We start from the raw sequence: 12,037 nt of genomic DNA, 5'->3' as shown, positions 1-12,037 counted from the left end.
ATATATATATATATATATATATATATATATATATATAACTAGTATACATGTCTCACCAGCATATATATAAGTATATATGTTTATACACACATACTTTAGTATATATAAAGGGTAGCAAAACTATACAGAGTTATATTACCAGTGGCCTAGCATGTAAAAAAAAGTCAATAGACAACATACTCAATATAAAATATAACAGAAATTACCTATAACAGGCAATTTCTACACGCTAGAAGACACCCAAAAACGACCAAAAACCACAAAGTTTATACACACACACACACTAATATATATGTGTATATACCCATACATGCTCATACATTAAAATATATATGCATAAACAGAACATATTTATTACATACACACACACACACACCAACAGAGAGAGAAATAAATTAAGGACAGAATATATGTTGGTGAAATGTAATTGATCTGAAGCATAAAAACTAACTATATCAAATAAGGTTTTCTATAACACTTGAATAAAGCAACACTTCACCTAAAACTAAACACAATGGCAGGACATATAATCAGCTGATAGACAGATTGCGGAACTAGAGTGGGGTTGGAATTGAAACATTTTTTAGAATTTAAATCAGAGTTGAAAGAAATCAATTTAAGAAGAAGAAAATGCAAAGGAGAAGTTAATACAAAGAGAAGAAAAAAAATCTTTAAAAAACTGTGCAACAGCCATACAAAAATTAAACACATGATATGTCGATATAATAAACAATTGATTATATTAAATGGAAACTCCCACCCGTTTACGCGAAGTGGCGGTTGATAAGAAAATAAATTGTCAATTTATTTTTTATGAAGAATCAATAAAGTGGCGTCTCCCATGCGAGTTATTTTTGTCAACAATCAAAAAAAAAAAGAAAAAAAACGGGAGGGTGTATCATTTTCTCATGCACACACCCCAGTAGGACGAGATAGAAGAGGACTGGTTAGACAATCTATGCAAATATATGCATGGGAAAAACAACCAAATCATAAATATGTAAATGAGCAACCTACCTGCACAGCCCTGTTCAGGGCAGTAGCAGCTGACAAAGCAAACTTCTTCATCTTGGCGTTAACTGAATCAAAATCCATAATCGCATCAGTTTTATACAATTGACAACCAGTTCCGGTTATTACCGCAGTGAATAATATGCATTTATGTTATATATATTTTTATTTCCTAATTATAGTAGAATTAAATAATATAAGATATTTCTTAAATGTTTAATAAATTTTAGAAACATAATAAAAAATTTCAGAATTCATAATTTGTTTGATTTTGATATATAAAAGAATGAATTTATTGGCTGCTACTTTCGTTACTATGGCAAGCGTCAAAATGGTAGTTTATATCGTCTGCTGACTTAGGTTGGTTTCTTACATAATTTTTCGAGTCTTATTTTATAACTCATAATAATAATAATGAAGAAGATGATGATAATCGTTTCTTTGTTTATCACAAGGGAGACATATGAAGGCATATTACGAGGGGAAATTGCCTGAACAGTGGTAGTTTATATAGAACCAACTACGAGAAACTCAGCATGAAAACAAGTTATCAGCGATGGTTTAATTTTTTTTTTTCAAAACAAATAATCGTAAATAAAATTTTCAATGAATTTTTTAATGCATATATGAATAAACTTTCTACTAAAATATGACAGCTACTTTAATCATTTTATTTTGATGAAATTCTTTATACAAACACAGTTGCATCTACGACGGGAGGTGGACGATTTTGACTTCGTTAGCGTCCTGTTACGTCGAAGTTTCTTATGATGGTCGGAAGGTATCTGTACGTTCCAGCGCTCAGCTCCACAACTTCACTCGGTAATGTAGTTGCCTCAACATTTTTTTAGAGATATATTCTAGTATTTTCTGGAGGAAATCATTTTGTTTATTTACGAACTTTCATTTTTTTTGTTACTATTTTTGTTTTGCTGTTTGTTTTTGTTCAAGTTAGTTTTGAATTAAAAAATTAAGCTATTTCGTTTTCATTTTTATTTATTTTTCTCCAAATATGGATTTCTTAATTCGTATTTTCATTTTTCTACACCAGTGGTCCTTAATTGGGATCCATATAAGATTTAGTTGTTAAGGATCATGTGCAATGAATAGGTTACACTTTTACAATACACAAAACGTTAAATTTTGTTTTTCACAATTCTCAATAATATTTAATTCTAAACATATAATGGGATTTCTTAAAACTTCAAATGGCTATGGGAGATCAGTAGAATAAAACAGGGATCAAAGGGGTCCCTAGGAAAAAAATGGTTAAGAACCTCTTGTCTACACCTTGCACTAAACACTTTTCTCAATATTTCATTGAAGATCAACCCTCTGAAATTACTCTTCTCTTCAGATTAAACTGTATAAAAGAGAAACGAAAATAACAAGATAGAGGTTATATTGTTAAATCAAAAGGCCATAATTTTAGATTTTTTTTTCTTTTTCCCCCCTTTTTTAAAAATCTTTAATAGATTTGATTTTCTTGAACTACTAGGAAACATGAGCTGAATGAGATGGAATTCCAGAAGGTTGATGCTATGGGGAGGAATGTGTATAGTGGTTTATGCAAATGGAAGCAAAGCTAAGGAGAATGGGGTGACAAGGGGCAGTCTATCTTGGATGATGCTTTTATTGGGGTGGCACTTTTGGGTTGGCTGTGTAAGCTTGTATAGGCTTGAAGGCCTAATGGGACAGGATGGCAAACAAAAGGGTTGCTCCTGGGCATACATTTTAGCATACATTTTAGCTACACCACTGAATGCAGGAACAAGAAATCATTGAGATACAAATGGGTGATGAGAAGAAGAGAGAGACAAATGAGTTGGATGTGTCTAAGGTCAAGTGAGCTGACATGAGACTAGATACCTTGAAGAAACAGGGGCCATGGCAGAATACTCTTTTACTCACTCTTTTACTTGTTTCAGTCATTTTGACTGTGGCCATGCTGGAGCACCACCACCTTTAGTCGAGCAAATCGACCCCAGGACTTATTCTTTGTAAGTCTAGTACTTATTGTATCGGTCTCTTTTGCCGAACCACTAAGTTATGGGGACATAAACACACCAGCATCGGTTGTCAAGCGATGTTGGCGGGGACAAACACAGACACACAAACATATATGCACACACGCACGCACACACACACACACACATATACATATATACGACGGGCTTCTTTCAGTTTCCGTCTACCAAATCTACTCACAAGGCTTTGGTCAGCCCGAGGCTATAGTAGAAGACACTTGCCCAAGGTGCCACGCAGTGGGACTGAACCCGGAACCATGTGGTTCGTAAGCAAGCTACTTACCACACAGCCACCTGTAAAAAAAAATAACAACAAAAAAAAACAGGAAGGAGACTGTATGGCTAAGTGCTAGTGGTTGAAGTTATTGGTTAATTAATTCCCAAGCCAATCAGTTGTTAGGTGGTCTTTTTCTGGATATAGTTTTGGGTAACCATGAATACAGCTGCAGCACCATCTTAGTTGTAGTATTAGTACTCCATTGGCTGTTTCAGTTAAACCTTGACATTAAAAGAAAGATGTTTCAGTCAGGGACGTGGCACCTAGGTAGGCAAGGTAGGCACTGCCTACCTTGAATAAAATAGATCGATAGCAACATTTACCTTTTATGGCAAAATACACACCTAATTCAGTAAAATTATGAAGGTTACTCTGATTACAATGCATAAAATGCAAAATATTTTATTTTTTCGTAGATTAGGTCGGCATAGTTCACCTGGGCTTTTCGGTCTTAGTATTTAAGCTACATATAGAACTGCTGTAATACACGTGCTGCGTACATTCCTACAACAACGTTTTCTGTACACGCTATAAAGGCAGAAGTAAATCTGCTTGCAACTCAGTCGTGCACCTGTGTTTCACTTATTTTTTTGTGTTTTACATATATAAAGGTAACCAACTGCCTACCCTGAGTAATTACTGACGGCACGTGCCTGGTTTCAGTGGTTCCCAAAGTAGGCGGTATTGCCACCCCCCTTGGGTGGGTGATTTGAAAGTTCCTAGGGGTTGTTGAAGAAAAGTGGAGCAATAATGGGGTAGCAATTCATGTAAAAGCAACAAAGTAATGGGTTCATTAGGTTGAGTTTTATTTGTGAAATACAGTTGCTTTGAATTTGCTTCAGAAAGAGGTCTATGTTTGTGATGGTTAGTTGGGGTGGAGGCACTAGGAATGTGGCCTGGGTATCAAGGGGGTGGCAGCCCAAAAAAGTTTGGGAACCACTGATGTATTTAGTAATTAGGTTTATTAAACACAATTATGTTACCCCTAAGAATTGATGTAAAACCCAATTGGTGAGCTGGCAGAACTGTGAGCACACAGGACAAAATGCTGCCAGGCATTTTGTCCATCTTTACATTCTGATTTCAAATTCTGCTATGGTCAACTTTGTCTTTCATCCTTTCAGGATCAATAAAATAAGTACCAGTTGATCACAGGGGTCAATGTAATTGACTTAAACCATCCTATGAAATTGCTGCCTTGTGCCAAAATTTGAAACCATTGTTATTGAGTGAGAGAGAAGCACATGCCATCAAAGTGATGCTGGAGCAGAAGTATATGAAACCCAATATAGCCATTATGACTACCTGTCTGCTAAGGGTACACCAGGTACATGCATCACAACCAATATGTGCACCAAAGGTGATCTCATGTCATGATAAACAGTGCATCACCCACTAAAAAGATCCCTCACCAAAAAGCTTTTAACACAAATAGACAGCTGCTACACAAGAATGTTAGGAACGGTTCTAAACGTTAGATGGGGAGTTACCCAAAGTGACTGAGAAGATTCAGTAGAGAAGAATGAGAACTCATGGTCATTTTGTCAGGCTCCCAGCAGACCCTGTGTGTCAACTGGTCTAATGGCAGTCAATTGAAGAAAGAATCAACAAAGGAAGAAAATGCCTAACCTGTGTGGACAGTGGAATGGCAAATGTTGATGAACTAAAAACATGCATGGGGCGGGGGGGGGGTCTGTGATGGATGTCATGTTCACATGAAATTAATGAAGCATCTGGGAGAATGGCCAAACTGAAATTGAAAGTTAAGGATGATGAGCGAAGCACCCATGTTTCTAGAGGTGAATTATTCAAACCCCAAAGAACTCCTTTCAAAAGATGACCATGATGCCCCCACCCCACTATGTCTGCTCGTGATCAGAGATGCATATATCATTGGTCACTAAGGGATATGCTCAACTGGTTAAGATCAAGCAACTGACAAGCAAATTTGTGGTATTGAGCTGAATATTTGCTGTAGCTCATCTTTTGGAATAAGGAAAAACTTTTACATGTTGACACTTCCAATCAGTTAAGATCAAAAGCGATGAGTGTATCGGATGCAGTTTCTTATAGCAGCAGCAGAATACTCAGTAACCTATGACATGTAGACAAAGGAGGGGAGTAGGAGAAGGAACAATAACTGTAGAGAGACCTGAAATGGGTAGTTGAGAGGTGAGGAGTAAGAGCCTAAGTATAGAGAGTACTTAAAAGCTTTGAGGACTTACATTTGCTTGAGTGACCTTAGAAGTGACAGGATGTAGAGGAGAGGCAAAGTATCAGAAGGGCCAGAATGATGAGAGGGTGGAAGTATGATGGGAAAAGGTAGGGACATTTGCAGGTAGCATTGGTAGAGGAGTGACTTGGCAATAGCAGAGGGGAACTAAGATAAGTGTGGGTGAGGAAATAAAGGCACGAGTAGGTGTTCAATGGCAATAAAGGTGGCCCAGAGAAGTGTTTTATTAATTGTTATTATTAATGCTATTACATGCTCTATTAGTTATCAAGGATGGTGTCTTGAGTTTGGTGTCAATAGGTCTCTCTAAATTTCCAGAATCTGTCTTAAGATTCTTGCAGAATACATAATTATACTTTTATGCAGGTCAACTCTGTGAATCTCAATTCCAGTATCTTTCAGCCCCTTATGTAACGGTCTCAGTGTTGAACTAAATGCACCAATAACAATTGGAACAGCTGTCGCCTTTGTCATATTATTATTATTATTATTATTATTATTATTATTATTATTATTATTATTATTATTATTATTATTTCTTTTGCAGACTTCCACATATAACTTGGCTGGTGTGTATCTTGGGATTCTGGTTTCGGTGGTGTCAGACTAATGGGAGATAAATCTTCTATTGGATTGGATGCCAATCTATAGTAGGTAATCGTCTGCTTTTTGTGTGTTCACCTTATTGATCCCAGTCACTAATATTCTCTCCTCAACCCAATCTTTGTGATAGTACAGGCATCATTCAATTGCTGTTAGTTTAGTGCAACTACAGAGAGTAGCAAAATAAAAAAAAAATAAATAAAGCTGAACTAAATGTTGTACACTCTTTTACTCTTTTACTTGTTTCAGTTATTTGACTGCGGCCATGCTGGAGCACCACCTTTAGTCGAGCAAATCGACCCTGGGACTTATTCTTTGTAAGCCTAGTACTTATTCTATCAGTCTCTTTTGCCGAACAGCTAAGTGACGGGGACATAAACACACCAGCATCGGTTGTCAAGCAATGCTAGGGGGACAAATACAGACACACACACACACACACACACACGCACACATATATATATACATATATACAACGTGCTTCTTTCAGTTTCTGTCTACTAAATCCACTCACAAGGCTTTGGTCAGCCCGAGGCTATAGTAGAAGACACTTGCCCAAGATGCCAAGCAGTGGCACTGAACTTGGAACCATGTGGTTGGTAAGCAAGCTACTTACCACACAGCCACTCCTGCGCCTTGTTATGATAAATAATGAGAAATTACAATAAATTGCATATGGGTAATTACCTCCTCCTCCTCCTCCTCCTCCTCATTATCATCATCATCGTTTAGTGTCTGCTTTCCATGCAGGCATGGGTTGAATGATTTGACTGAGATCTGGTAAGCCAGGAGGCTGCCCCAGGCTCTGGTCTGATTTGGCATGGTTTCTACTGCTGAATGCCCTTCCTAATGCCAACTACTCCAAGAATGTAGTTAGTGTCACCATCATGGGTGTCTTTTTATGAGTCGTTGGCACTGTCCATGACTATGGTTTCACTAGGCCTGATGAGTCTTCTCAAGCACAGCAAACCACCAAAGGTCTTGATCATTTGCGATCGCCTCTGCGAGACCCAGCAACTGGGGGCCATTAATTTCCTGAAAGGAGGTAAATTGATTACATCTACCCCGGTGCTCAACTGGTACTAATTTTATTGACCCCGAAAGGATGAAAGGCAAAGTTGACCTCGGTAGAATTTGGACTCAGAACATAAAGACAGACGAAATGCTGCTAAGCATTTTGCTTGGCATGTTAACAATTCTGCCAGCTTGCTTCCTTCAGGTTACAATATAGTGAGAGGTTTCAGAGGTGCACTGAGAGTATTAAGGACCCTTGGGCATAACTGAAATTCCTGCCTTTAAGGATATCACATAAGGCCTGGTTGGAGGCCCAACCTTCTGAGTTCTTTTATGGGGCTTAGAAAAACTGGAGGACTGCTGCAATAAGTCTGTAAATCCAAGAGGGGGATAATTTGAATGAAATTATAATTAACTGATTTTTCTGTATTCTCTTTTACCTAAAGCCAGGAAATTTTCAGGACCCCCTTATGTGCTTGTGTATGTGTGCGTGTGTGTGTATGTGTGTGTGTGTGTGTGTGAAAGAGAGAGAGTATGTGTGTGTGTGTATTTTATCTTTTATCCTTTACTTGTTTCAATCATTGGACTGTGGCTATGCTGGGGCATCACCTTGAAGAATTTTAGTTGACCCCAGTCCTTAATTTTTCTAAGCCTGCTACTTACTCTATCAATCTTTTTTTTCTTTCCAAACTGCTAAGTTATGGGGATGTAAACACACCAATGGTGGTTGTCAAACAGTGGTGGGGGCCAAACCCATGTTTTATTTTGACACCATGAACACTTTGAAATTATATTTCCAATCATGTAAACCATTCTGTATATTATTTTAACAAGTTTAAAGTAATTTCTTTTGTGCTGTAAACCATTTACCATTTCTGTGGTACCCCAACAAATGTTTAAATTTTTCATTTGGATATTAGTAACATGGAGTTCCATTTACTCTAATTCAAAGTCTCCCATCTCACTTTTCTAAATTCATTTTCCACCCCACTAATCTCTGAATGCCTTCAACTAACAGTTGTTTGATCATCTCTCATTGCACATTATTGAACAAAAACACCTATCCTACCGCTGAAGTCATTACTCTTGATTAATTGCTGGTGGGGACACCATATTTCTTTATGAAACCATGGTACACAACCAAGTATATTAAAGGCTTATAAGTCAGCACAGTGTCCTACTTGTGTTAGCAGTGCTATAAATTCACTTTGTAAAGTTATCTCTACAGATTTTCTATAGAAATTGGAGCTAAAACTGAAAGTTATAATGTTTTGCTTATGAATACGTCTATGTAAACAATGCGACTGAAGATAGAAAAAAAGGGAATGGGCTATCATCATCATCATCATCGTCGTTTAACGTCCGCTTTCCATGCTGGCATGGGTTGGACGGTTTGACTGAGGACTAGCAAGCCGGAGAACTGCATCAGGCTCCAATCTGATTTGGTAAGGTTTCTACAGCTGGATGCCCTTACTAATGCCTACCACTCTGAGAGTGTAGCAGGTGCTTTTTACGTGCCACTGGAACAGGAGCCAGTCAGGTGGCACTGGCATCGACCATGCTCAGATGGTACTTCAGGTCCTCTTGCTCCTTCTTCAGTATAACATCTGACCCATTAACCATCCATCATCATCATCATCATCATCGTTTAACATTCATTTTCCATGCTGGAATGGGTTGGAAGGTTTGACTGAGGTCTGGAGAGCCAGCGGCTACACCAGGCTCCAATCTGATTTGGCAGAGTTTCTACAGCTGGATGCCCTACCTAATGCCAACCACTCTGAGAGTGTAGTGGGTGCTTTTTATGTGCCACCTGCAGAGGAGCCAGTCAGATGGACCTGGCATCGATCATGTTCGGATGGTGCATTTTACGTGCCACCGGCACGGTGGCTAGTCAGCGTGTACTGGCATCAGCCACATTCGGATAGTGCTTTTTATATGCCACCGGCACGGGATCCAGTTGGGAGGTACTGGCATCGGCCACGTTTAGATGGTGCTTTTTACACGCCACCGGCATGGGGGCCAGTCAGAGGGTTGCATTGGCCACTTTTGTACGTGCTTTTTACATGCTACCGGTAAGGGAGCCAGTCAGTGGGTACTGGCATCAACCATGTTTGAATGGTTATTTTTATGTACCACCGGCATGGGTGCCAAGTAAGGCGGCACTGGCATCGGTCATGCTCAAATGGTGCTTCAGGCACTCTTATTCTTTCTACTGTATCACATCCGACGTTACTAAAATAGCCATTAAGTTTAGCAGAGCAATACAAACTGGATGGAGCAATTTTACATATTAAACACATTCCTGGCAACTGGCACATAGATATTAATTGGTGGTAGGGATACTGTGGTACATCATCATCATCATCATCATTGCCATTTCGTGTCCGTTGTCCATGCTGGCATGGGTTGTATGACTTGACCTAGGCTGGCAAACTGGAGAGCTGCACTAGACTCCGTTCTGTTTTGGCATGGCTTCTACAGCTGGATGCCCCTTCCTAATGCCAACCATTCAAAGAGTGTAATAGGTGCCTTTACGTGCCACTGGCACGGGTGCCATTTGCATGACGCCAGTACCTGCCGCAACTGCAATTTTACTTGGCTTGATGAGTCTTCCTTTTCAAGCACAGCGTAATGCCAAAGGTCACGGTCATTCACCATTGCTTCCGTGAGGCCATTGCATGATCCTCCTCCTCCTCTTCATCATCATCATCATTACCATCATCATTTAACATCCATGTCTATGCTGGTATGGCTTGGATGGTTTGATCAGGCTGGCATGCCGGAAAGTTGCACCAGACTCCAATCTGTTTTGGCAACCACTCTGAAAGTGTTTTAATGGGTGCTTTTACATGCCGTTTGCATGACACCAGTATCTGCCATGACTGCAATTTCTCTTGGCTTGATGGGTCTTCCTTTTCAAGCACAGCTTAATGCCAAAGGTCTCAGGTTATTCTTGGTGTCTTCAATTAGCAAAATCCTTCATGACTCTCATGCTGATGCAAAGTGAAACCCTTTTTAATCCATAAGTCTTTGCAGTAATTAGCATTGTCATTCACATGTATATAGTGATGGTGGTGGTGGTGGTAGTAGTAGAGGTGGTGGTGAAAGTCATGATGATGATAGTAGTGTTAATGATGATGATGATGGTAGTGATTGTGATAACGGTGATGGTGGTTGTAGTGGTGTTCGTTGTTGTAGTGGTGGTGGTAGCAGTGTGATGGTAGTGGTGGAGGTGGTGATGAAGATGATGAGGAAGATGATGATGATAGTGATGATGATGACAACAATGATGGTGCTGGTGGTGGTGGTTGTTGTGGTGGTAGTAGCGATAGTGGTAGTGGTGGTGGTGATGATGAGGAAAATGATGATGATGATGATGGTAACAGTGATGCTGGTTGTGGTTGTGGTGGCGGTATTGGTAATGATGATGGTGGTAGTGGTGATAGTAGCGGTGGTTGTGGGGGTAGCAGCGGAGCTAGTGGTGTTGGTATTGGTGTTGGTGTTGATGCCATCGACAATGATGCATTTTCATGCTTATTCGATAGTTTGATTTTGTTTGCCGTTACCAACGGAATCCTTCAATAAACATTTTCGTTTGTGTTGTTCTTTTTCTTTTCCCCTCTTTTTCCATCAGTTTGTTCTTCTTCACTTTTCAGTATAAATCAGTGATTTCTTGGAAACATTAGAAGACTTGCAGCCATGGATACTTTGTTCATAAGCCAAACATGCTGCAGTCCACTTTGCCAACATCCTTATTGTTGGAAATCTGCAAATAAAATAGAATATTGCTGTCCTGTGAATACACAAGGAAAATGTTCACAAACGTCACATAATGGAGACCAAATCATCAAAGATAACGAAAGTATGTGATAATTGATTTGGTATCATAGATGTTTTTTTTTTAAACTGATGAATAATTTGAGATATGGTTTTAATGAAATGATAACTATATTGTATTGATTAGATTTAATTTGATTAATCTCTTGGCTGGCTAGATGGCTGGCTGGTAAAGAATATAAGACAGAAAAGAAAACTAATGAGATAGGAAAAAATAAAGAAAATAGTGGGGTAAAAAGAAAACAAATGCACTTTGAAGATGAAATCTAAACATAGATATGTTGAGTTTAGATAGAGAAAAAAAAACGTGAAATAATAATAATCGCCAGTCAGATGTATAGCAGGATATGTTTTGTGGCTAAGTGACTTGATCATCTCAACTGTTCGTCTTATCTAATCATTAGGTCATTAATTCTGTGTAAGAAAATATTTCTAGTCTTGTTTTAAAATACTTTCAAGGTTATAATGACCTAGAAGAAATATGTATGGGTCCACCAATGAATCATCCTGTCGATCTATTGGAACCTTATACAGCATGAACCTAATCAAAATTATGAATTTTCTCTCATTTACATCATATTATGTTTGCTTGTTTTTGATTTACATTCATTTTTCCATGCTGGTATGGGTTGGATGAAAACTTATTGAAGCTGCATTTTATGGTTGGATACCCTTCCTGTCAACTGTCCTTATCCGTTTTGCTAGTAAAGGATTTATAATTCCATTGGTTTCCAAACCATACAGAGTTACAGGGTATATTGTTCACTGGGAATACAAAAATGACATCACTTTGTTGCTCAGATGGTGTCATGGGAAGGAATGGAATGCCAGCTACTCAGACCCATCCTTGTATAATGTGGAACAGCCATGTATTTCCTATATATCAAACACTTGGGCTTCTCTTTCTAACATACTTCAGCCTCTAAACCATACCAAATCTGATATTGAAGCTCAGCTCAGCTCAGCCCTTTATACACTCATACATACATACGTGTGTGTGTGTGTGTGTGTGTGTGTGTGTGTGTGTGTGTG

General features: G+C 38.7%; 2 protein-coding genes across 5 annotated transcripts in view; one reads left to right on the top strand and one right to left on the bottom strand.

The window, feature by feature from the left end:
* The window catches only part of LOC106869469 (endophilin-B1), a 164,395-nt gene extending 163,261 nt beyond the window's left edge, over positions 1–1,134 (bottom strand). For all 4 annotated transcript variants that reach the window (XM_052965627.1, XM_052965629.1, XM_052965628.1 and 1 more), the window contains exon 1: positions 1,018–1,134. In XM_052965627.1, the coding sequence (XP_052821587.1) occupies positions 1,018–1,095 (78 nt within the window). In that variant the 5' untranslated portion in view covers positions 1,096–1,134. The remainder of the gene's footprint in view (positions 1–1,017) is intronic.
* Positions 1,135–1,330: 196 nt separating this feature from the next.
* LOC106883547 (uncharacterized) overlaps positions 1,331–12,037 on the top strand; it is a 195,192-nt gene continuing 184,485 nt past the window's right edge. The window contains exons 1-3 of the mRNA XM_052965888.1: positions 1,331–1,371; positions 6,096–6,202; positions 10,825–11,030. Coding sequence (XP_052821848.1) covers positions 10,868–11,030 — 163 coding nt within the window. The 5' untranslated portion in view covers positions 1,331–1,371; positions 6,096–6,202; positions 10,825–10,867. The remainder of the gene's footprint in view (positions 1,372–6,095; positions 6,203–10,824; positions 11,031–12,037) is intronic.

Source organism: Octopus bimaculoides, chromosome 2 (assembly GCF_001194135.2).
Source record: "Octopus bimaculoides isolate UCB-OBI-ISO-001 chromosome 2, ASM119413v2, whole genome shotgun sequence".
NCBI classification, from domain to species: Eukaryota; Metazoa; Mollusca; class Cephalopoda; order Octopoda; family Octopodidae; genus Octopus; species Octopus bimaculoides.
The sequence above is the reverse complement of the archived record's forward strand: the minus strand, read 5'-3'. Positions and strand labels throughout refer to the sequence as shown.